Here is a 26,816-nt window from a genome sequence, read left to right on the forward strand (position 1 = left end):
CTACGTGCTCGCCTGCACTCTTCCCGCTCTCCTTCTCATCCGTTGGTTTCTTCCATCGGAGAAGGTATTTGTAGATAAGCAGAAAGCAAAGAAGGAGTGCTGAATTGTATTTTTGGTGTTAGTGTAGGGCCCCAGAGACATAGAATTGCAGTAAGGACTGCTGACATGGGACAACTCTGTGTCCTTTTCTCACCACAAGTGGAAAATGGAAAGTGCTTCAGATCTTACTAGTTTGCATACATTAAGTTTTTGAGCACCGTTTTAAATGGACTATAATAATGAAATGAAACATGAAAAGGGTTTCCAGGAATGAAACAAAGACAAAGATAAACATTTGAATGAATTGGTGTTGGGCAGGTGGCTGATTGAATTCTGAGGCTGAGGTAAATGGTCACGTTGTCGAATGTTGGACCACAACAGCGGCTCAAGTGGACTGTAGTGCTCATCTGTCACCGATTCAGTCCACACACGCCACTTTGGTTTTGGCTGTAATTCTCACACTATTGTTCTGAAATAAAGCCTCAGATTTTCGTAGTAGCTTCATCCACTGTTTTGTTTTTAAATCTTTTATAAACTACAGTATTGCACTCTTATCATTGATAAGGACCTTTACTTACTATATAACAAATTACTACAATACAGATGTCTCCTGTCAGAGTGAATTGTTATAAATTCCTCAACCTAATGCCCTTTTCGAATGTGATTTTTGAATTGCATCTTTTTCCCGCTCTTGAAGTCTAATTAGTTTTCTTCTCTTTTTATCTTTCTTCACTGAATAGTCCCACAGGACTGCCGTACCCAGCCACCCCCACCACATTTGGGGGCTTGCGAGCGGTCAACGGGCAGGGTCAGCAGAGACGGCGTATCACATCCATACAGCCCCCCACGGGCCTGCAGGAGTGGCTCCGCACCTTTCAGGTGAGTTCAACCAAACAATTTGAGTGTTTCTCACAAGACCTGCAAGAGAGAGTTAACCAGGTGCACTATACTATCACTGCTGAGTAAAACCGTAATCATGGTCAAATCACTCTAGCACACTTCTCTAGTAAACATGACACCATAGTTTAATACACATTAACTATTATTAGAATAAAATGTCTATTAATAATAACAACAAACACATTGTGGTGGTTATTATTATCATTAACAATTCTTTTGCCGATAATTTCGCCTACCTGTAGCCTGTTTATGGTTGTTGATGAACATAACTATTTCAACAAGCGTTAATAAAGAATTTAAATCACAGATTTGCACATATTGGCTGCATAATGGCGATATACATCAAAATTTAGAGATTTTTGTTTAAGCATCATGTTATTACGGAGCCCTGCTCATGACATGCACGTTAAACATTTTTCCCATTGATTGTTAATTCGTTCCGAGGGAATGAGTCAAGTCTTGGGAATGTCAAGATCTTGTTTTTTTCCCCCCGCATGTCAACTTAATTAAAATAAGCAAATTAGTTAGTACAACGTGGCCATGATTTAACTAAAATGAGGGATTATTTTAAACTTACAATGTGTCCATGAATAAATTTGTGGGACTCTGGAGCCTCTGCACTGTACCTTGACAACATGTGCTAATGTTTATTAATTGCTAAGTACCGGTACTAAGATCTGACATAATCTAAATTAGCAATTTAAGGGCTTGCGGCCGTTACAAGTTTGCAACTATTTACATCTTTGTGATATCCGTCTTACTAGACCAACAATTCGAGCCTCAACAGAAACCAGGGGCTCCACCTCAGCCTGTGTTTTCTCTCCCTTACTGATAATTACAGGCTTCATCAGTCCTCAGGCTTTACGAAGCTGCCGTAGCATGAAATGGCAGATACCTGTGTTGACTGAAAGGATGAAGAAGCTTTCGTCTAATGCTCAAAGTTTTCCCAAAGATGTTTTCTTGCTTCAACCAAATTAATTTTGAGTCAAGCTAGATTTCCGTTTACTCAAAAAAGCCTTTCATAAATTTGCAGTTGAGAATGCGCACGTAATTCTTCATGACGAGTCACTAGATAGGATCTCATGAGAGGATCAATAATTTTGTATAACGTCCTTTCAGTTGCGGTCTGTCTATGCGGTTAAACAGTTGGTTCAGAAATGGTTTTGCTTGTTTGCTCAGTCAGTGCTTGAATGAGTTACTTGTTTCGAGTTATTGTAAGGCTTATCTGGAGGTGCAAATGACGCTCCATATCCCTATGAGTCAGCGGTTTCAGTATCGCCTAAGTGATTCACATTAAATGTGTCATTCTACAGTGGAAGCCTGTGGTGATACATCTTAGTTGAAGACGCAACCTCTGGCGTTCTGACAGTCATGGGAAACCTTGCTGGAATTTTAAATGTTTTATCTTGGAATTGTCCACCTTTGTCGTAACAAGCAACAACGCGTCTTGTTTGATAAAGTTTGGGATAATTAGTTGGCTTCAATTATAGAACCAAACACAAATAAGCATTTGAATCAGATTTTTGCTCAACTGTTTAATTGCATCTCATTAGTTTGAGCTGTTAGTTATGCTTGCATAAACACATATAGACATAAACCAGCCTGCAACAACAATGCTGAGTTCCCCCAGCTGAAGCATTTCAGCAGTAAATTATAGTCCTCTTCTGTACATCCCTCTCCCATCATAAACATCCCTGAGCAATCCTCCTCTCTCATTTGATGCGCCTCAGAGCGGAATGACTTTGGCACAATCTCTCTGGTGCAGCACGTCCTCACTGAGAGCAAATTAAGTTCTCAACACCGTGAGATCAGCGAAACATTTTATTCCACTGGATCAAGTTGACCACAGCTTAATATGGAGAGAACGGCTGAAAACCAACAGAAGTTTGAAGTTTCCAACAGCCCCAAGACATGAAGTCTGTTCCATTTTGACTCACAAAAACCTTCATGGTCTGTTCATACCAGAAGTTACCATTTCAGGGAATGGTTTTCTGCAGTATAGCCTGTGAAAAAAGCATTGCCAGTTCTAATTGAAAGCTCTAAATGTAAACGTGCACACATTCTTTATATGCTCTTGGTCACATGTGCTGATGTGTGTGTTACAGAGCTGGAGTGGCCCAGAGAAGCTGCTTGCGCTGGATGAGTTGATCGACAGCTGTGAGCCCACGCAAGTCAAACACATGATGCAGGTGATCGAACCGCAGTTTCAAAGAGACTTCATCTCACTGCTGCCCAGAGAGGTAAATATAACCTGTAACACTGATGTCTATTCATTTTAATTTAACGCAGCCTTCACTTTGTGATTTTGATGTTTGAATGGGTGGTTTTAAAGCAAAGTAGTAGGTGCTGGGGATTAGTTTGATAGACATGTCCTCTCTTACACCTCTTCAAAAAAAAAAATGATCACAATTCTCTCAGCCTCTGTTAAAGAATATTGAGAGGAAACTACCTCGGAAACTACCCCCCTTCCCTTTCTCTGCTCTTCTTCTTTCTGTAATGGCAGTCCTCTCTTCCTTTCATCCTCTCTCCTTCCTGTCGCTGTTTCAGCTTGCCTTTCTTGTTCTCCGTCAACTGTCATCTTTCCCGGGCTCTCCTTCCCATCAAGGTTGTTTTTCTTTTGTGTCAGTGCAGTAATATGCAGGGTGTGTCTGTCTGCCTGATTGAAGCAGATTGTGGAAAAAGCTCCTCTAGGCTAATACTGTACACACTGTGGAATCTCAGACTGCAACCTTTGTGATTGATTGCATAAGGAATGGTGGAACTGTTTGGACATGCTCTGTCTGAGTTCTGCGCAAAACGGCAGCACACTTAATAATGGTAAAACAGAAAGAAAGAAAAAATGTAATCAAGAAAAAAACTGATCAAGTGAAGACCTTAGACACTTAAGAAAAAATAATTTTACTTCCCAAAGATCCAAATTCCCAAAAAAAGTATTGAAAATTGGAGCAACATTTGTGTGAAAGTAAATGGGGGGTAGGGATAGTTTAGTTTATTTATTCATAATGTATTCCATTATTAGTTATTATTACATTAGTTTTACATTTCATATATATTATACATATATATCATTACATTAGTAACTCTATTATCAATAAATGGTAAATGGACTGCATTTTTATAGCGCTTTCATAGACCTAATGGCAGTGTTGTAGTCGAGACCACCTCACTCGAGTCCGAGTCGACACCGAGTCCATAGAGAGTCGAGTCCGAGTCAAGACCGAGCCAATAGAGAGTCGAGTCCGAGACCAGAGACGGTCGAGTCCGAGCCGAGACCGAGACCAGTGAGGGTTGATTACCTAATTTACTTTTATTTACTTAGAGAAATCCTTTTTTTTTTTTTTTACTGAATTTACTTAGAGTTAAAAAAATATGATCAGTTTAGGGTAAAAAGGCCACATAGTAGGTGGTGTTAAAAGTAATTTTATTACAATTTGTCATGCGCAGTTGCGCACTAGAAAATCACCAATCACTGGGCGTGTCAATCAATTTAAAGAAATATTTTATTAACATACATTAATAATCATGGAAAATATTTTTAATTGAACTCGAGTGAAGTCGAGTGAACTAAAAAAAAAAATGTTCGAGTACGAGTCAATTCCGAGTCCAAATGGACACGAGTCCATGACAAGACCAAGACCATTAAAATATTGTCTCGAGACCGAGTCTGAGACCAGTCCGAGTCTCGAGTACTACAACACTGCCTAATGGCCATCAAAGCGCTTTACATATTGCCTCACATTCACCCTTTCACACACACATTCATACACCGACCAATAATGACAGAATGTGACCATATTTGAACTCATGATCTCAAATCCTATGTTTTTCCTATTTCATTGGTTCCTGAAAAGCTTGTAACATTTTAAGAAATAAAATAAAAATGGTTTTAAGCCCCTTTGTGACACTATCCGAATACTGTCTTGATCCCTGTTGTAGCCTACTCTTTCTCATCCTCTCCTGATGTCTCACTCTTTGTCTGTCTTGTGTTATAGTTGGCCTTACACGTATTGTCATTTCTGGAGCCAAAGGATCTGCTTCAGGCGGCTCAGACGTGCCGTTACTGGCGCATTCTCGCAGAGGACAACCTGCTCTGGAGGGAAAAATGCAAAGAAGAAGGTGATTTCACTGCTATCCACAAACTCTGTGGAGAGAGTACAAAAAAAACACACATTTATTTAATAGTTGGCTGATTGATGCCGTTTTAATAGTAGAATCGTGAATTGAATCAGTGTCACTAACATTAAAAAACGTCTGTTTTGCAGGTATTGATGAGCCCTTGCACATAAAGAGAAGGAAGGTTATCAAGCCAGGGTTCACGCATAGTCCCTGGAAGAGTGCCTACATCAGACAACACAGAATAGACACCAACTGGAGGAGAGGAGACCTCAAATCACCTAAGGTAGTGCGTGTGTGTGTTCACTTTTATTTACACTACTACTTCACGGGTACATTCCTGATAGTGTCGTGCGAAGTGAACTTAACTGTATAGACACCCGTTTTAAATGAAATTTCATTTATGCCATGTTTAAAAAGCACTTGCTCAGGGAACAGGTGTACATTTACACATTACAGGAAATAATTAAATTTAGGAAATAATGTTATTTTAACATGCGACTCTGAAGACTGCTGGAGTTATGGCTGCTGAAAATTCAGCTTTGCCATCATAGGGATGAATTACATCTTAAAGTATATTAAAATAGAAAAGTTATTTTATATTATACTAGTATTTCCCAGTATTGATGCTTTTTTACAGTATTTATGATCAAATAAATACAGCCTTAGTGAACATAAGAGACTTTTTTCAGAAATATAAAAAAAATACTGCCGGTGGATGGACTTTTTTGCTTCTGTCCCCTTTTCCTTACATTTTTCTAGTTCGTCATTAGTGTAGGGCATAATATTAAATCACTTTGATCACTTAGTCAGAATTGGCACTCAAACAGATTTTTACTGCTTTAAATTTAATTTACAATTCCTTTTGAGAGACACTCCCATCCGCCTTTCCCCTGGGGCTCAATCCTGGAACAGATATGCGTGGAAAAGTGTTAGAAAACACCCGCTCTAAAGAAGAGCTACTTAAAAATCTTCTAAGGCACAGTGGCGCAAAAAAAAAAGAAAAACAAGTGGTATGTACACATGCTTCAGCTGCACCAGAACAGCAAAAGCATTTATTTACCTGACTCGATTGTTACCATGGTGACCATTAACCTGACGATTTCGCTTTGCCAATTGTCACATCAGCAGGTTCACATCATTCTCACACATCACTGAAATACTGGCGTTTCTATTCATTTTGTAATTAATCCTCTCTTTCTCTCCTGTGCCTTCTCTCTATCTCCAGGTGTTGAAAGGCCATGACGACCATGTCATCACCTGTCTCCAGTTCTGTGGAAATCGCATAGTGAGCGGGTCAGATGACAACACACTCAAAGTGTGGTCTGCTGTTACTGGAAAGGTGAGCTTTTATTTATGTGTGTATTTAAGCTTTAAATGTAAATGCATAATCCAATGGGAAATGCATTGTTCAGCAGTGATAAATGCTGTATATATACATATTTAAATATGTGAATTATTATTATTATTATTATTTTTAAATTACAGAAACAGAATATAATATATTCTGTTGAATTTCTGCTTATGATTCTGATTAAAATGAGGCACAATCGTGCTTCACTCTTATTTAAAGCCACAGTCACACTAGAGTATGATAATTTCTATGGAAACTGCAATGGTTGCAATATAACTTCTTTTTTAAAAACATAATTCAACATACAGCACATTCAAAATGTACTCTACTCCACTTTACTTTTTATTTTTTAATTCAGCTAATGGGTTTCAGAGTAACATATTAATCTTCTATTTGCAGGATTATCATTTAAAATTGTTGGCGTTAGTTCCGCTATCAGTATCAATGATTAACATTTCATTTTCTTAATTATCACTGAATAACACATTGAGATTCTCTGTTTTTTTTTTGTGTTTTTTTTGTTGTTGACATTTTTCGTAATGTTCCGTGGCTCTGCTTGCATTTTGGAAATGCTTTCAGATATTTGAGGTGTACATGTACATGATGTGCAGCTGACTCCTCTCTGTCCTCCTCTCATCTCTTCATTTTCTCACTCTCTCTCTCTCTCATGGGAGGTGTGTTTTCATTGAGCCTCCTTGTACAACAGCACTCACTGCCATCTCAATTCATCCAGAAAACCTGCTCATGAGCGTCTTCATCACTTATTCACATGAGAATGTGAGAACAGCCTTGTTCTATTGAACACTGAGATGATCACTAGCTGCAAACATCCTGTCTGTCTGCCTGTCTCTCTCTCTCTCTCTCTCACCTCCTTTCTTTGCCATTCCCTTCCTCCTGCACTTTAAGGATTCATCACACTGGCTGATGCTGTGACATGGTCCTTGTGCTGCAAGTTTATGGCAGTTGTAAAATAGTGTGTGTGTGCGCGATTCACTCATCATGCAGCGCTGCCCTTTCCATCCTGACCTCCATTTTCATCCGGAGTCTAATGAAATCTCTCCTTTTAATGTTCACTATCATAACAGACACTTTTACCGGGGCGTTGTCATTCTTGTTTGCTAGTTTTTTTTTCCATCTTCCATGTGACTCACTAGTCCTTTCTCACTTTTCACAGAAGAGGATCTCAAATCATTCCCAAGGTTATCAGCCTTTGAGCTTCTATAATCAAATGTAATGTGCATTGATTGGCTCTGGTCTTATCACAGCAGAGACGTGATTGGTGTAGCAGCAACATGCTGTCTGAAGAGAGACATCATCATAGCAGATGGCAGATGCGCCATGATTAGGGTCATCGCCGCATATATGGCAGGCTGCCTTTTTGTTCCCATCATGCAGTTCTGTTTGCGGAGCTGTCGAAAAGAAGCAGCAGCTTGAAAATGCTTGTAAAGCTTGGATCAGCTTCTGTTACTCAGAAATATACTCAAATGTTTTCCAAAAAGGCTAAAACAGGCATTACCATCAGAGAGCGAGCATAGGTTGTAAATATATGTGTATATAAATGTATTCATAGTTCTATTAACATTTGTGTTTGTACGTGTTCAGCTTGCCCATAATGGAAAATAGTTGATAGGTCAATAATTGTTTGGTTGCCCACATTACGTCTACATATGAAGAGTTTGGTTCCAAAACGCTATAAATCCATTTTGATGAATTTGAGTAAAACTGTGTTTTCTTTAGCAAGAAAATGGGAAGATGAAAACCACTATTTTCGGTTTCAAATTTTCACATAGCATTTGTAGGTTATAATAACAATAAAAAATGAAATCCAGGTTTTGATTTTCAAAGATTTATTATAAAAACAGATCGTTTTTTCCCCCCAAAATGCAACAAATCCAATCATTTATTTTTTCCCAAAATGCAATTAATCAAAATAAAATTTTATACACATTGAATTTCTTGTGCATACTATGAATCCATTGCTTTAATATAACAATATTCGGTAACACTTTAAGGGTACATGTCATGAATTATCTTGAATTCATGGATGAATGAATCATGCATGAATTATGCATTCATTCATATTAATATCATCAGGAACTAACAATGTTTTTTTTAACAGTTCAACGTTTTTCATTCATGACTTCATGGATGAACAAAACCTTAAATAAAACATTAACTAAGACGAGCACATCATCATGAATTATGATTTATTAAGCATGATCAAACGTTATGCATATCGCTGTAGTCAACCTTGTGACGTCGCCGCTGCACTTTTTTGACGGCGATCAGCTGTAAAATGGCTTCGATTTCGATGTCACGTTTACCCATGCAGGATGCCTTACCCTCCGCAGGTTCACCAATGCTGTCAAAATTATTCATTTTTTTGTTTGTTTGTTGATCGAAAGGACAAAATAGAGAAAACCTAGGAAGCTGGGTTAGTTAAAGCGCTGCCGTTACTGTTTACATTGCGTGGAATGGTGCGTTGTGATTGGTTTTGCGGATATGTGGCATTTTGCAGAAAAGGGAGACTGGCGTTTGTCGCGGTTTGGAAAGAAAGGGAGAAAACATTACATAATAACACGGCGGATATCCCATTTTACGTAAAATTAAACATTGTTTTGTATCTGGTCGGTATTGAAAAGTCAGATTTTTGCAGTAACTCATTTTTTTTTTTAAATGGCGTTTATCGCGTTTTGGAACCAAACTCTTCATATATACAGCAATATCAGCTGATAAATTAAACCACTAAAATAAGTAAATTAAATAGCTAAATAAATCAATTAAATGCTTTAAATATTTTCTATTGAAATTGTTATTCATTTTGGATATTGGTTGATAACCAGTATATTCCGCATCCCTAATATAATGGAGATTATAGATATGTGAATAGTGTCTCAAGTCTGATGCAATGCTTTAGAGAGTCCCGTGGAACTGTGGGGCCAATTAAACAGGAAATGCTGTGTCCTTTGAAGCGCCTGTCAGAGGAAGTGGAACAGTAAAGCAGGAGACAATGGGGTTTAGTGTGACCACTCTTTCATACTCTCTATTCACTTTTGCAGTTCACTCAGCTGTAAACTATTGAGGACACTAATAAAGTCCAATATTCATTCTTCTTGTGTTTTTAAAAAATTACATTTTCTTCAGTTTTGTGGTCTGCATTTGTGTTGTCTTGACCACAGCCACAAAACTCTGAATATATGGATGTGACCCCTCGGTTTCACTGCTCTGTTCATCTCTTTCTGGTTCTCTTACAATCTCTCTGTGTTCTTGACCTTGGGTCTGTTTACTTTTTCCTCTCGCTACACTTCAGTTCACCATTTAAGTGCTGTAAACCCCTGGAGCTCATGCAAGCAACTCGCAGGCAGATACTCACCCTCTGAGACTAAAACCTTCTTGGCTTGGGATCGATAGCAGATCTAGACAAATAGGCTCCTTTGGGTCATGGGTCCCGAATTTCTACATCACCAACCCCTATGTGTACACATACTCAGACAAACACTATTTTTTCCCCCCTCCAGTTTGACCTCTATTTTGTCTAAAGAACGAAAGCGTGTGCTTTCTCTTTGTATGGTATTTGGATGTGTCATTGTTCAAATTTCTCTCCGTTCTTTGTTTGCTTTGCTCTGATATTGTCTGAGGATAAAGCCGGCCAAAGAATGTCATAGCGAAAGAATAGTTGGAATTCCTTTGCACACAAGTGCTCTTTTCTCAGTAAACACCCTTCACTCATTATAGTGGAGCCCATTTTGAGTTTAAAGATTAAAACAGAAAATTGCCATTCACTTATTTTTCACAAGTAAAAAAAAGGGGGTCCAAAGAGGCCATTGTGCTGCAGTCCATCTGTTGGAACCAGCATGTTTCTTTCTGTTTAGGTAAAAAGGTGCCCTTTACTGCTGATCTGGGTTCAGATTAACAGCTTTTCCCATTACAGATAATGTTTATTGAGAGTTGGCAAGCACCACTATGGGCTGGTTCCCACTTTCTGTAGTGATTCATGAAAAACTTGGAAGGGGAAAAAAAACATGAAATACTGCTTGCTAAAAGTAGTTTTTCAATCAAGGATATTATTTATGCACACAAATAAATTAATTTAAAGATGCACCATATAGGCAAAATTATTCAATATTCTTTATTCATAAGCAGAATGATTCAAAACATTTTATTTGCACATCTTTTTAAATAATATTTTTATATTCTTATGGATCAAATTGACTCATTTAGTTTTTTTATTAGTCAGTTTATTGGTCAATTTGACCCACTTATTTCATTGTTAAAGGCACCCTCATAGACCTGAAATACTTTTTTTTATTATTATTATTAAAAGGGTATTTAAAGGGATACTCCACTTTTTTTGGAAATAGCCTCATTTAACCACTCCCCCAGAGTTAAACAGTTGAGTTTTACTGTTTTCGAATCCATTCAGTCGATTTTCTGGTATTTAGTATTTTCTGGTCCCATTGACTTCCATAGTAGGAAAAAATATATACTATGGAAGTCAATGAGACCAGAAACTGTCTGGTTACTGATATTCTTCTAAATATCAGAAAATCGGCTGAATACATTTGAAAACGGTAAAACCGAACTGTTTAACTGTGGGGGAGTGGTAAAATGATCCTATTTCCAAAGAAAGTGGAGTATCCCTTTAAGAAACTGACATAAAACACATTTACATTTATGCATTTGGCTGATGCATTTAAAAAAACAATCTTACAATGCATTGAAGGCGTATATTTTTACAAGTTTATGCATCTTCAGTAAATTGCAGATCTCAGTACTATTAGCACCATGCTCTACTGCTTAAGCTTCAGATAAGCACTTTTGCACACTTTTTATCTTAAGAAAATAAATAAATAAACAGTAATATTCAGAGTTTATGAAAAAAAATGAGAGGTTTGGTTTTCCAGATTTGTAACCTAATACAAGAATCTGCCCATAAGGGTCATGTTTTCATGAACCTGGTTTGTGAAAACAATTCATAGTTCTTTTGCCATTATTTAGTGGCTACATATATTTAATTTCAGCTGAATCAGGAAAGCTTCTTAGGAAACACTGGCAACTATGTTAGCATACAGGTTGACAAATTTATACTATATTATTATTATTATTATTTTACTATATTATTATATTATTAGATTTACCTGACCCCTTGTATCATTAGCCCAACATGGAAATAAGTAAATGTCTGAGCGACGCCTGATACGAATGGAAGATAAAGATCTGATTGGCGTGCCGTGGCTTACAGACCATCTTCACCCGCACTTGCATGATAATGCTATTACTGGCCCCCTTCCATAGTAAATGAATGGGCCTCATGCTGTGTGTAATAGGAAAGTGATTTTGAGGGAAGATTAGGCTCTAACGTGGCATCCTGCTCATTTGAATGTGTGCCACGCTTGAGGATGTGTACAGCCCGATAAGCGTCTGATGAGGGATGAAATGTGACAGAAACATAAGCAAGCAGATGAGCAGCTTTGGATTAGGATCAAGATAAGAACAGGGGCTTCTATGGACTTTGGTTTTAATGTTGTCTCCATGGCATAACCCACAGAACAAACTACTTTGCTCAGATTACCTGAATAGAATTGAGGCATTTTATCGACTGAACCACTTCACAGATTATATGTAGCACTCTCTCTCCATCTTACTGGGAGCTGTCGGACTCGTCCACAGTCTCCCGAGTTGAGAAGGGTTTATCCTAAAACTTCTGAGACAATCACCAGCACTCTGAAGCAATGGAGGTTTCCTCTATTCCAGCTGCATGGACATGCATGACATCTAGCAGCTTTGAAATGCCTGTGGAATATTCCTCATATAGTGACACTCGGCCAACATCTCTCTCTTTCTGTCGCATCACAACCAGCCCAGGCTAAGACGCATTTAATCTGGCTTTTCTGAGATGTGTCGACAGGATTTAACCATAGCTTTTTCACCTGTTCAGGGATGAGTGGCGAAGAAAGTTGGTGACCACTAAAGGTTATGTGGATGCCTTTAAAAAAAGGACAAAAAAATACTAAAGGGCTTTCACACTGTGCTTAAAGCAACATTTCTCAATTGTAATTTTGAAAGCGAAACCCTGACAAAAGTGCGATTTTCAGGCGTAGAAGAATCTGAAATTAATAAAATCATAGAGAAATCATGGAAAATGCTGTAGTTAATAGAAATGTTTCTTTTGCTCTATTAAAAAATATGAATTGGTTAAAAAAAAAGTTGTGTAAGTGTATGATAAAAATCTATGCACAAGTTTTTCATTTAGAGGTGAAGAGTATTAGCAAAAAAAACAACAACAAAAAAAAGATTCAAAACTGCCAATCTATAGTTTGCTTATCTTTGAAAAATGTGAGTGTGTAAAATCCGGAGAAGTCATGGAAATTTCTGTGGTCAATAGATATGTACTTGTTATGCTCTATAATTAAATATATGTGGGAACCTAAGATGGAAAGTTACAGCAAAATATTTGGAAGCAAATAAGTGGTCATAAGCCTCAGTGCTTACCTCATTAAAATTTCATGAGCTTTTTGTATCATTTAGTTTCAGCACCCGAGGGGAAAAAAATGTTGAACAGCAACGACAAACGCGTTAACTGGAATAAACCAGCAGCTGTATTATGTTTGTACTAGATTTAAGAAGATTTAAGCAAATTTGACTATTTCCATTGACGAATCAACTATTAAAGCTTCTGCTTGCTTGCTATCACCTCATGAATATGCAAATAAAACTATTAACTCGTGTTTTTACAAATTTACAGTGTGAAATTTCATTAATTACTAACCCAGGGTACAGTATGAACTGTGTGAAACCCTGGGTTTAGATTGCCAAATTAAAACCCATAAGCCCTTGAGACTGTTTATGCGATGTGTTCAAAGCTGCTGGAGGTCACCTTTCGTGGAGATGTGTTTACGGTAGCGCAGGAGATCTGGGTGTGACATGACGTACTGTAGAGAGGAGTGAGAAGGTCACTGGGAGTGTATGAGCATACGCATCTGTGTCTCTCACTGTGAAAACAGCCCCCCAGCCTCCATCCTCCTGTTTACTTATTGCTTTCATCGCATCTTTCACTCAATCCTAAAACCTTTGGCTTCATTTCACGCTCTCTCCCCTCGTTTTCGCTGCTTTATTCGGCTTTTAATTTCCTGCGACTCTCCTCCCCCTCCCTCGCTCCAGCCATGACTCAGACTGCACCTTTGGCTGACCACCAACTCCTTAACATGCAGACTGCAGCACTCCTGCCCAAACCATCCACCCACTCCTGCATCAGAGAAACAAACACACCCAGCCGGAGATTACCTTCATATATACTGATCTTGCATATTGTATATTACGAGATGTCTAAACCTGTTCTGGAACAAGCTACTTGTTTGAGGCCTGATGGGCTTAACTCCCCAACTAAAGGTTGTTAAATGTTTAGCTGTAGATGGATAATTAGCTCCATACCATTCATATGTAATGAGGTTAAAATCGTCTAACCCACTGTTATTTTTATATTATTTGTATATCATTATAGTATTTACTAGTGTTGAATAAGCTTTTATTTGGAAGTTTTGGTTTTCATTTAACTTAAGTAATTTTGTTTTTGTAATTTTTCTTTATTATTAAATTAAATGATTTAGTATATTAGTACTTGTTTAGTAAATTATTTAGTATACAAGTAATTTTAGTGCTTCAATGAATTTTATTTCAGTTGCTGAATTGCAAAATGTTTGAATTTTATTTCAATTTTGGTTTATTTCTCATCTATTTATATTTTATTATATTTCAGCTATGTCAGTTTAATGAAAGGCCTGTGAAAAATGTCAAATAATGTGACGAATTTTGAGGGTAGGTCAGGGGTAGGCAAGTTCGGTCCTAGAGAGCCGCTATCCTGCAGAGTTTGGCTCCAACACTGAAAAAAAGTCTCCTTAGTAATCCTGAAGACATTGATTCGCTTGTTCAGGTGTGTTTGATTGGGGATGGAACTAAATTTTGCAGGACAGCGGCTCTCTAGGACCGAACTTGCCTACCCCTGGGGCTGTGTTCATGAAGTAATTAGAAAAAATGTATGCACCAAAAACAGGATACGAGGTATGAAATGAGAGAGCACGGTGTAAATGACTCGGTGGAACTATATTTTCAATTAATTAACACTTTTTTTGTAGTTTTTTCTAACAATAACAACACTGATCTAACCTCTGATGACCTTTTGAATGGTCAGTCTTTCCCAGAAAGCTTAAAATTAATGCAATGTGGCAGTGACAGCATTGTTTTGTATGCAAAGACTGTTTACCCTTCTATTTATGCAATCAGCTATCATCCATCTAGAAGAGATTTTGTGCTTACGAGAACCAGACCATGGTTTTGGCGCTCAATAATTTCACCTGTTTACCTTGTATACCCTCCTCTAACTCATTTGCAATGCACAGGCTCAATAGCTGAGCAGTGTTTAACAGACAGATGTTCTTCAAACAGTTCCACAAACCATTGTAGTCTGTGGTTTGGTGATGAAAAGCTTTAATAATAGTGCCCTTCCAGATGGAAGAGGACTTTTTTTAGTATGAAAATAGGAGGGTTAGCTATGAAAACAGCTGCTCTCCATCTGAAACATGGAATTTGTGTGCCAGTCCTGGCTATCCATGAATATGGTGGGTTTTGAACACGAGAACGAGGGTGTTGAAATGGGATCCACTTCAGTCCGACGAGCGCAGAATGGAAGGAGACTAAACAAAATATGCACTGGCACTTTACCACCCTAGCCACAATTTGCACGGTATCTTCTTCCCTAAGATTAGATGTGGACTGTAAAATGAGTGGAATTTGGAAGGGGTTTCTCAAAAGGATCCTTGGCGTCAAACGTTTCCCACCAGACACTCAAACGGAATGCTAATCTCCATGCCTCGTGGGTGCCACAGACTTGCTCTTTTATGCTTTCTCAACGGGCAGATAAACAGACACCTAAGCCATTTGGTTTCAAAGGTCCTCTTCCAGAGACAGCCTGAGCAGGCTGTAATCGCCCGAGAACACAGCATTATTTAAACCCCACCATTCCATGGGAAAGATCCATCGCCTTAGTAACACATACTCATTATGGAACACAACGCCTCATGCATAATGCAGTCGGTAGTACATTAATATTCATGATTTAACCTCCCTCCCTTTTTCTCTCTGGCATGTCATGGACACTACAAATTTGAGTGGAGTAGCTTTTGATCACAAGATAAGAAATTGGCTTTGGGCACATTTTTTTTAACACGGGATTGTTTGGAGACGACTTCCCCGTCGTTCATCCGGTTCCCTGTGAAAAGGCATTCTGCTTTTAACCCCTTTGTTCCCATTTGTCATTTTTGCAGGTACAGTAATGGTTTGAAATGTTTGCTAATTGGTTTGATTTCCTCAGTAGTTAATCTTTTGTTCCATCAATTGCCAACATATGGCGATAGAACAAAGCAAGGCGCTTTAAAACGCTCGAAAGCACTCGGTGGCGTGGAGGTTGCTCTCCGCTTCTAAAGATTAATGATGCATTGCGGTTGATCATGAATCGAGATGGAGGCAGAAATAGGAGCGGCTGCATTATGAATTAAAGGCCTTGAGACCTCCTCTTTCACATCTCCTGGGTTTATCACCCCTTCTTTTATCAGTCATGGTTCAGAGGTTACGCCTTTGACACTTGCAAAGCTTTCCACTCGCCTCATAACACAACGAAATGACCACAGGCACCTTTGATTTCATGTTTGCCTCTGAAATTAAATTGAATATGGTTTAATTAGATTTCGAGGAAATGGCCTATAGCCTTATATGGATTATTCTATGGGATTTCTCTCGTCATACCAATCGATATCTAATATGTGATATGAAATGAGGAGTTTCTTTTTCCAGTAACTCTGCTTCCTGCTTCAAATGGACTGTAGAGTTATTTGATATGCTGATAAGCATAAGTGATGTCTTGGGTAAAGGTCAAAGAGATGGATATGAGTGCTTTAAATTAGTGGGTAATTAATTTGTTGGCCATTCTTTGAGTTGCAGTTGGAACGCATGCTATTGGAATTCAATTGATTTCAACTTGTATTCCTTCTCTCTGTGTCGCCAGTGTTTGCGGACGTTAGTCGGCCACACCGGAGGGGTCTGGTCCTCTCAGATGCGAGACAACATCATTATCAGTGGCTCCACAGACCGAACACTGAAGGTCTGGAATGCAGAGACAGGAGAATGTATCCACACGCTGTATGGTCATACCTCAACAGTGCGCTGTATGCACTTGCATGAGAAAAGGTAACATCTACCACCTCACAAAAGGCACTTTACATATAGATTGCGCCACTGAGGTTATTCAAGCTTAAATATTTTGTAATTTTCCATTTGACTATTTAATGTAATTAATTCCTATGATAGCAAAGTTGCATTTACAGCAGCCATTACTCCCGTTTTCAGTGTCACATGATCTTTCAGAAATCATTCTAATATGCTGTTTTGGTGCTAATATGATTTATTAGTTTTCCCACTTTGGTTTGTTGCCTTTTTTTTGCGTTTTCCTCCAGATTTACATGAATTAAATACTTTTATTAGATATATTAAAATTACCCCAGCTTTTTATAGGAAAACAAAATACATTTTGTAAGGACTGCACTCTTAGCACAATACATTTTTCACTCACAGTATAAATGTTTTTTTTTTAAGAATATTTCATATGAAGCATATGTTAAAACTGTTAAATTATATTAAAAATTAAAAATATTTACATTTAATATTTAAATGTTATTATTAACTGACATATTAATGGTATTGAATTTATTCATTAATGGTTTAAAGAAATTGAAAAAGAAACACTGATGTAGAGTATCAGCTTTGGATAAAAAAAACTACCTTGCATGAGTGTTATATATAATAAAATACATTATATAATAATTTTTTTAACATAATTCCATTCAATAGCAACACACCGTACTGGTTAAACCGCACATTTCTCATCTGATTTCAGCTGTACTCATTAACCGGGCGCAGTGCTCATATACAGAGTTGAGCTTTGCTTCTTTATGCTTTTTTTGTGAACTACACAATTGCTCGCCTGACAACATTCTCTGTTTACAATGCCTTTGGGCTAATTGGTGTGCATATTTTCCCTTTGTGTCAAGCTCGATTGCTTATTTTGTTCAGTGACCGCAGGCTTCATTCAGCAACAACAATAATAGTTTGTTTGTTACTCTTTGCTTCACCAGAACCCATTTTAATGTTCATTTTGTTTGCTTAATAAAAATATATCAAACTTGTTTCCTAGGGGTCTGTTTTTATTAAAGTATGTTTTCCCTTTGATTCGTGTAATGCTATAAACAAATGCAACCCTTGAAGGTACAAGCATAGACTGCTGAATTTTTCCCTGATTAAATTCTACCATCATAACTTATGAAAGAAAGAAATCATTCCAACATTATTATTTAAAAACTTTTAATGTGAACAACACACTTTTTGATGTGAAGATGTTGAAAATTAAACCAGTTTGTTTTCTCTCAGGGTGGTGAGCGGTTCTCGGGACGCCACGCTGCGGGTTTGGGACATAGAGACGGGTCAGTGTTTGCACGTGCTCATGGGTCACGTGGCAGCTGTTCGCTGCGTGCAGTATGACGGCCGTAGGGTTGTCAGCGGGGCCTATGACTTCATGGTGAAAGTGTGGGATCCTGAAACCGAGACCTGCCTACACACACTCCAGGGTCACACCAACAGAGTCTACTCCCTACAGGTAAACATAGACATTTACCTACACCTGACACGTGTTCCCTGACTAACGCTCGGCCACTTCACCTGCCTCTCAAGAGGTCAGATTATGGTCTTTTAAAGCAAGAAAAAAAATCAAGCCATCCTCCTTGAAGAAAAATTAAATGTTTTTGTGGGTCATTGCTAGGTTAATTCTTGAGCAGTACGGCTCAGTCATCACTCAGTGCTCTAAAGAAGCAAGGGTTGAAGACATATTTGGCCTGAATAAGAAGCACTATTATTCTGTCTTTGCTCTTAAAAAGCTTTCATGACCTACTGCTTGCTGTGCAAGAAGTTTATCTTAACCACACACCTTCGGTGACTAAGGATTAACTAACCATGAGTGATATTAGGTGTAACCGAAAAAAAAACAAAAAACATAATTGTATTTAATTTTAGTTCATAGATTAAAGGATCAAGGAAATCAGTTTTTTTATGGCTACACTGCATAGCATTATACAATTGTTAAACTATTGTAAACCAACGTTACTGTAAAGATTTTCATTTATTTTTGTGTCTTGGACAGTCTATTTTGTCTTTGACACTGCAACTGTGGGACAAAACATTTGGGCTGTAGTCTATATTAATCTGCATTTGTCCTCATTTGTTCATATATCCATCATTTTAAGAGCTTTGCAGTAATTACATAAGTTAATCAAACATAGTGCCATTTAATGCAATAACAATGGAATGGGAAATATTTGGAATTCAGCTTGTGCTGCATCTCATTGTGAAATGAATCAAATCCCTTCCCTATTCAATACAGCTTTTATTAAATTCTTGGGTTTTTATCCTAGACACAGAATTAGCCAAATTGACTACTCTGGGTGCTAAGCCACCGTTTTCTTACATAATGTAATTTATTAATTACAGAACAATGATTTATTTAATCTGCTCTTTCTACAGTTCGATGGCATCCATGTAGTGAGTGGCTCGTTGGACACGTCAATTCGGGTGTGGGATGTAGAAACGGGAAACTGTATTCACACGCTCACAGGTCATCAGTCTCTCACCAGCGGCATGGAGCTCAAAGATAATATCCTCGTCTCTGGGAACGCTGACTCTACCGTCAAGATCTGGGACATCAAGACCGGCCAGTGCCTACAGACACTGCAAGGTGGGCAGAGAGAGTATGACTGATCGCAACTGTCAAAGAAATAGTTCACTTAAAATTGACAGTGACGGATCAGTGACTTAAAGGGATAGTTCACCCTAAAGTCTAAATGAAGTCATAAATTACTCACCCTGGTGTTGTGTCTAATGCCATATGCCTTTCTTCCTTTTATGGACCACAAACGTAAATTTGTTAAAAAATAAATAAATTCCGCTCACGCTTGTCCATATTATGCTATATTAAGCTTATAAAAAAGACCCAAAAGTATCACAGAATGATCCCATGTGACTCTTACACACCAAGTGTTGTTGGGGTATATGATCTGAAATATAATGCGTTATAATATTTAATGAAAATCCTGACCTTGGCAGTTGGTCTTCACTCTATGGCTACCCAACGTGTGTTAGTCTTGTGGCACTGCGGTTTACTCCGTCTCACCCAGACTAAGCACACAATCTGTTATTCCATGTTCTAGACACTGAATCCATTTTCTTTCCACTAAACTAAGGAAAAAGAGAAAATATAAATGGAATCCATACATGAAATGCTTAATATTAAAGATGAATAAGAAACAACAGGTGCTCTTTGCCATTGTGGCTATTTATCTGGAGCGAAAGCACAAGCAACGGACTATCTGGGTGCACAAATCCATTCAGGCTCTGAGTCGGCACAGCGTGTGTCCCTGTATGTGCACAGAGACATTTAAATTATAGAAAAGTTGCTAACCTCTAAAATAAATTTTAATACAGGCTGTAGTGACTAATCACATACGTTTCAATGACTTCACTCCTGTTGGTTGTCGCTTTGGAAAGGTGCTATTTATTTGCATAGTTAAACGCCAAAAATCGCCAGCTCTACAGTGAAATGAATGGGATCATGGCACTGTAAACACAGCTTTATTTGTTTAGATGGATTATTGCAGTGTTTATTATAAATGATTTATTTGTACATAGTATTTTATTTTTAAATGAATGCACCCTTGTAATTTTTAATCAAAAATATATATTTTCTCTAATGATATGTGCGAGGGCGGGACAATAATCCCTTTCCTCCAACAACCTGTCACTCACATGTACAAAATGAGGTCTCATCTTATGTTTTTTTGTAGTTCGAGATACCATTTTACTTTGGTATATGGCACAATAGGAAATCAAATCAGTTTGCATTGTTTAATACGGAATTTAAATGCAGCTTTCTTTAAAGCTGAATGTGGATGTAGAATAATTGTAAAATTTTGTGTAGGGGAAATTTATTACTTAATGACTTAAATTTCAGTCTCTTCCTCAAACAAAGCAGTCATTAGAAGACTTGTCTCGTTTGGACCACAATGATTGTCCTTTGTGTAGCTTGACAGCCACTGTGAAGAAGTTGAATGAAAAATATTTTTCAACGTTTTCTACTTTTGTTTCGTTGGGGGGGAGGGGGGAAAGTATACATATTGTATTTGGTGAACTGTTCCTTTAAGAGCTTTATCCATTGCATTTTAACCTCAAACAACATTTTTACTTCGTCTTCTAAAGAAATAGATTTGATTTACATTTGTTTCCAAAGATGTATAATTGATAATTCCCAGCCTAATCTTCTGGAAGGGTGAGAAATAGATGACATGATGAAAGGAATTGGAGGGGGATGTGGTCTTGTTGGGGCTGCCCAGAGGGTAAGACGGAGACCATATATCAGTTTGTAGGTCATTTAATTAGGTCATTGAGCATTTCCTGTTATCACTTAATGGCGCTCGTTTGACATAATACACAAAAACACACATTTGACCCCAGACAAGATGCTCAACTCAACTGCTGAGCTTTGAAGTGCGAATGCTCATAGACAAGAGTCACTCATTAAAGGAAAAGGGTCTATTGTGTCACTCTGTGTAGTGTCTTGCACATCAATAGAGAGCGGCCATCTCATTTACATTCACACAGTTGACTTTAGCGCTCTACTAATGGGTATTCATGAGCAAATTCATGCCGTTTGAAATGGATATTAGGAGTTTTCATTCACTGATGAACTTCAATCCGTCTTTGTTCTCAGGTCTAGGTGTTTGATAACATGATTTTCAGTATTTGACTACAGATTGCCTGTAATTGCTCACCACACCCCGTCCTCTGCAGTAACAGGAACCAGTGTACTGGAGCACATCTCTTTTTTCGCTTTATATGCCTCGCTGACAGCAGTCTAAGCACTTTTGTTTAGACTCAGATGTTCTTTGGCCTATCAGAAAGACTGGCTCAATTCAATACCTCAAGGGCATAGAATCAAAGCCATTAATGCCACAGTATTTCCCGTAACCATAGTTACACATCCTCTCTCCGATTTCTCCGTTGTGGCAAGTAGCTGCAGGTCGATTTCCTGTCTATCGGGCTTTCAGCGTTTGCGGAGTGTGTGATGAGCCTCTTCATCTGGAATCCCTTGTACTCTTCAAAAAGAGTACTTATTAGGGAAATAAAATACTTTAAAAGAATAGACCTAAGTGGAAATTGAATGTACTGGTTTTTTAGTTGAAATTTATGTTAATGCAATTATTTGAACTTAAACCTACAGTATGTAATTTTTGGCCACCAGGGGTCGCTAAACAAAGGCGTATATTGATGACGCAAAGCATCAAGCGGAATTATGGATCTTGTCGTCACGCTGATTCATCTTTTATGGATGAGTGAATACAGTGATGTTTTTAACATGACTGTGGTGTGAAGCAGGGCGCGACGCAATGCGAATCCCGCGGATATATAGGAATAAGGATATTTCATTCTACCGAAATGCACGCAAGTGCTGAATTAATAAGTTACTCACAGGTCAGTTTTATTAGACAAATGACTCTTGAGGTAACGCAGCGCTGTCTAACTTGCTCTAACAGTTACACTATCACACTAAACGGCATTTGAGTGTGAAATGTTGTCGGTTAGGTTGTTTGTTGGCTGTATGAGACTAGCGGTGAGCTAGATCAACATTAGAATAACATACAGATCATATTCTAACATTTCATCATATTGAACTATATTACATTGATTAGTTTCATATACATTTGCTCACCTGTCTAATAAAGTAACTTACATGCAACACTCGCGTCTCCGTCAAGTCGAAGTTAGCTCTCGGCATCTCGGATCTTCGTTCTAGTCCTCTTTTTGTCTCAAGTCTGCTTGCCATGGTCCAAAAAAAAAAAAACAACAACAGCGTGAGTGTACCTCTAGGCATAACCCACTTGTCCACGTCTGTCGCCATGGTTACTATGGCAGTACGAGCAGAAACCAAGGGGTTCTCACTCTTCGCCCTTGCTGACACATCCCATTACTTTGGTTATAAATCGCAATTTTCTTATGATTTACAAATAGTTGGAAACATTGGGGATATTGTAAGTAAACAACTAAACAAAATATATAACATTGGCCTAGTGGTTTTTGGATATTTAATAGCAAAAATCCTACATATTGTACCTTTTAAGAGTGTTTATTTGGTCATAATAAGTAGGATATAAATAAATGTACTTTAGAGTAAAACATTTAATTTGACATTATTACAAATAGAGCTGAACGAATAATTGTTAAAAAGATTACTATCTTTATTCAAACACACACACAATCATAAACCGTTGACAAGTAGCTGCGATAAGTTGTCCTGTATGAAATGTTTTTTTTCAAACATACAGGAACATTATTTCTGTTACAATAATTTATATTATCACAGAAGTACTGGAATAAAAGTTTGTATTTCTGACAAACACTATCTATAGTAGCAATCAAAATAGAGCAAATCAACTTTTGAAAGTAACTTGATGCTTTAAAGATAAATTACATTACAGCAGTAGGTGGCGGCAAGTGACTGTTAAAAAAAATGTAGGCTATTTGTCTTTAAATCATTCAATCAGAAGATTCATTTATAAATGCTGATTCATCCAGTAATGAAACAAGTGGAGTCTTAATGAGTGAGTCATTGAATCATTCGTTCAAACAAAAAAACTACAATGTCTAATAAATTTAAATTATTTTTTTCAAAATAGACTGCAGCAATGACATTTTTTTAGAACCTCTTATAAATTACAAGTTATTTTGTTTAGTTGTCTATTCAGAATCATTTTTTAAGTGTTCTCAAGAGTGTCAAGAAACAATCAAGGTGAAGATGTGATCAAGTACACTGTAAAAATGATATGATCAATAATTTAACAATATATGTTTTTACATTGCTTTAACTCCTCAAAATAAGGTTTTCAACGTTTTTAATAAGTTATAGAAGATTCAACTATAAGTCATATAATGTCATTTAAGTTGAAATGATATGTAAACATCCAAGTTGATCGTACTTAAACATTTCAAACAGCAATTTTCTTTTACGGTGTGGCCTTTTATTTCAGTAATATTGTCTGGAAGTACTTTATATATATATATATATATATATATATATATATATTAGGGCTGTGCAAAAATTAATTGCGATTAATCGCATCCAAAATAAAACTCTGTGTTTACATAATATATTTGTGTGTGCTGTATATAATTATTTTGTATATATAAATACCTATGCATGTATGTATATATTTAAGAATTATTTGCGCTTAGATTCTGTGTATATATATATATATATATATATATAGAATAACACATTTTCCTAAATATATACATGCATGTGTGTGTATATATATATATATACAAAATAATTATATACAGCACACACAAATATATTATGTAAACACAGACTTTTATCTTGGATGTGATTAATCGCAATAAATTTTTGCACAGCCCTAATATATATACTTTTAAGATTTGACTACTCTACAAGTGTACATTAAATACAATTAAATGTACATAGTTTTCACAATGAATTTCAACTCTTAACTTATTTTCTTTCTTTTATCTCGCTCTTAGGTCCCCACAAGCACCAGAGTGCAGTAACATGCTTGCAGTTCAACAAGAATTTTGTCATCACCAGCTCCGATGACGGTACGGTGAAGTTGTGGGACCTTCGGACTGGCGAGTTCATCCGCAACCTGGTCACACTGGAGAGCGGAGGTAGCGGCGGTGTGGTCTGGCGAATCCGCGCCTCCAACACCAAACTCGTTTGCGCGGTGGGCAGCCGTAACGGCACGGAGGAAACCAAGCTCCTGGTGCTGGACTTTGATGTGGACATGAAGTGAAGGGGGTGAACTTAAAGGGGACTTGTTTGTAAAATGGGGAGGGGGGGGGAGAGCAACCTGCCCTGGGTCTTTCCGCGCCAGGACCGATCGCTCACTTCATGGCATCTCCACCTCCCCGATAAGTTGCCGCCAACATCTCTCCCAGTCGTGCCACGGTCCGCGACCGCCGCCACAGTTCCGTTCACCTTCCGAAGGGGGGAGGGGTGGGGGCAGAGGCTCATGCGCCACAGCATTCTGGGAAGGAAACTGACAGGAAGGACTTGGGAAGACTGGATTGTCCCTTCTCCTACCACTCAAGGCGACCTTGCACAGAGACTTGTTCGCTCAAGCCTGACTGAAATTCACACCCATATGTACAAACGTTATTTTTTTTATCAAAACAGTCAACACTGTATACATGAAACCCTAACGCATCAACACGGACACGGAGTGATAAATAGTGTATACAAATAAAATTTTAATGGAGAGAGATGAGAATTGAGGAGCTTTGTACTGCGGGAGTAATTCGAGAAAGAGAGACAAAGGAAGCCAATTTTGTCAGTCCTCATCAACCTCAGCACACGCCAAAAATCCCTTTCTTCCTCGCACGTTATTTTCTTTTGTATCCGTTTTTTTTTTTTTTTGCTTCTTTTTTTTTTTTACTTTGTTCCCCACAACTTTTTTTTTTTTTTTTGTGCATCAACAGCTGTGAATTAAAGTTTTGTGCTTTCTTTTCAAGTTCAGCATTTTTTGTTCACTTCCTGCCTACTGTTGCAAACAACAGGTCTCAGTATTAAGCTAAACCCACTCTGCTGTTTCACACATTTTTGAGGTTTTACTTGTGATGTTTTTTTTTTTTTTAAATATAAATTCTGTACTCCATAAGCAGTGCCTCTCTGGATCGGAGATGACCTGCGTTCATTGTTTTTCAACCAGTCTGGTCTCATTAGTTCATCAGTGCTGGTGCTCTGTGGGAAATGAGAATGTTTTCCCATAAGCTCCTGGGAATATGTCTCTTCCCACTCCCCACCTTTTTTTTTCCCCCCCAGTACTGTCCATCCCAGTGGCCAAACTGGATTTTATGCTGCTAGACACAGAAAAAAATAAGGTGGAACTTTAACTGGCTGTGACGTTTTAGTCCCAGACGAAATTCTAAACAAAAGTTACTTTAGAGTTTGAACTTATAAAACAACGACACAAACAAACGTACCAACAAAAGCAAGACATCGACATAACAGTTTCTTTTTTTTGCCACTGAAACTTGAGCCAAATGTGCCTCTACGAGGCGTAGAGGAGGGAGAATGTCTGACAAAGAGACGGGTTTGTCTGCTGAGATGAAACGACAGACGAGTAGAAACTATTTTGCGCGTTTGTGAGCATGACTGGGTGTGCGTGCGTGCGGGTGTGTGTTTGAGCAAATTGTTCACACATTCCTTGGGACAAAAGCTCCGCCAGCCTGTTCTGTGTGGAAATGTATGCTCCGACAAAAAAAGAATACCGTTCTTGTTTTTAATGAGTTGAAAAACGAGATTGTTGGAAGTTACAGAGGTGGTCTTAGTGTACAGAAATGGACATCTGATTACGTTTTAAGTGCTAGAGCTAACCTGGTTCCGTTGGTAATGCTCTCTTGAGGTTTTTTTTTTTTGTTGTTAATTTTTTTTTTTTTATAGTAAAGCAGCTTCATAGATAAACAACGTAACCGCATCCGTAGCCAAACGATTCGTCTCATCCTCCAAGTCACACAACTCAAGCTGAACTGTGAAAGTGGTTTAACACTGTATATTAAAAGAAAAAACAATCTTGTTCTTTCTCCTGTTTTTTTTTTTCTTTCTTTTTTTTTTTGTTTTTTTTTTTTTTTTTCCTGTTTAATTTATAATCTGGTTTGAGAAATCAGATGTTGGAGCTGTTTTATTTTTTCAGTTTATGTAAACTGCCTGGCATAACAGACAGATAAAAAAAAGAAACCTTAAAGGGATTGTGTATTTGTTTGATTCATTTAGAATTTTTATTTTCTTATAACTTAAGTGCAATAAAATGTGGGTTTTTCTTTGTTCATTTCAACGATTTTGGCTGTCTGTGTTCCTCAATGTGTGAAAGTGTGTCATGTGTCCAATAAAGCTTCTATAGTTTGTTCCGCTTAATAACAAGGCATTCCAACCATGGGGCTCATTGGTTAATGTGATTTTCATTTAACAAGGCAGAAAAGCACGTCTTCTCTTGTCTTCGAGACAGGATGGCAACTCTTCTCCTTCTGGTACATCTCATCCTCACTTTAAAGCCCCAGATGTGTGAGCTGGACTGCATTGGGTCCTGCAGAACAGCTGATAAATCATTTAAAAATGCCTGCGTGTTGTCTCGAGCGTAGATCAGTAACCTTTCTAAACCAGCCAGTGTTTGTTCGTCACTTTTACAGTGCAACCTTCAATTATGTGCAAATCGGGTATGATCCTTTTATGCACTTTAGTCCTCCGTGATCG

At 37.8% G+C, this 26,816-nt stretch overlaps 1 protein-coding gene across 2 annotated transcripts in view; it reads left to right on the forward strand.

The window, feature by feature from the left end:
• Positions 1 to 26,403, forward strand: part of fbxw7 (F-box and WD repeat domain containing 7) — a 189,240-nt gene extending 162,837 nt beyond the window's left edge. For both annotated transcript variants that reach the window (XM_039693851.2, XM_039693843.2), the window contains 9 exons: positions 780 to 918; positions 3,045 to 3,179; positions 4,932 to 5,055; positions 5,202 to 5,338; positions 6,281 to 6,394; positions 16,464 to 16,645; positions 17,882 to 18,107; positions 19,028 to 19,238; positions 24,092 to 26,403. In XM_039693851.2, coding sequence (XP_039549785.2) covers positions 780 to 918; positions 3,045 to 3,179; positions 4,932 to 5,055; positions 5,202 to 5,338; positions 6,281 to 6,394; positions 16,464 to 16,645; positions 17,882 to 18,107; positions 19,028 to 19,238; positions 24,092 to 24,360 — 1,537 coding nt within the window. In that variant the 3' untranslated portion in view covers positions 24,361 to 26,403. The remainder of the gene's footprint in view (positions 1 to 779; positions 919 to 3,044; positions 3,180 to 4,931; positions 5,056 to 5,201; positions 5,339 to 6,280; positions 6,395 to 16,463; positions 16,646 to 17,881; positions 18,108 to 19,027; positions 19,239 to 24,091) is intronic.
• Positions 26,404 to 26,816: the final 413 nt, after the last annotated feature.

This window comes from Pimephales promelas, chromosome 6 (assembly GCF_988280905.1).
Source record: "Pimephales promelas chromosome 6, fPimPro1.hap1.1, whole genome shotgun sequence".
NCBI lineage: Eukaryota > Metazoa > Chordata > Actinopteri > Cypriniformes > Leuciscidae > Pimephales > Pimephales promelas.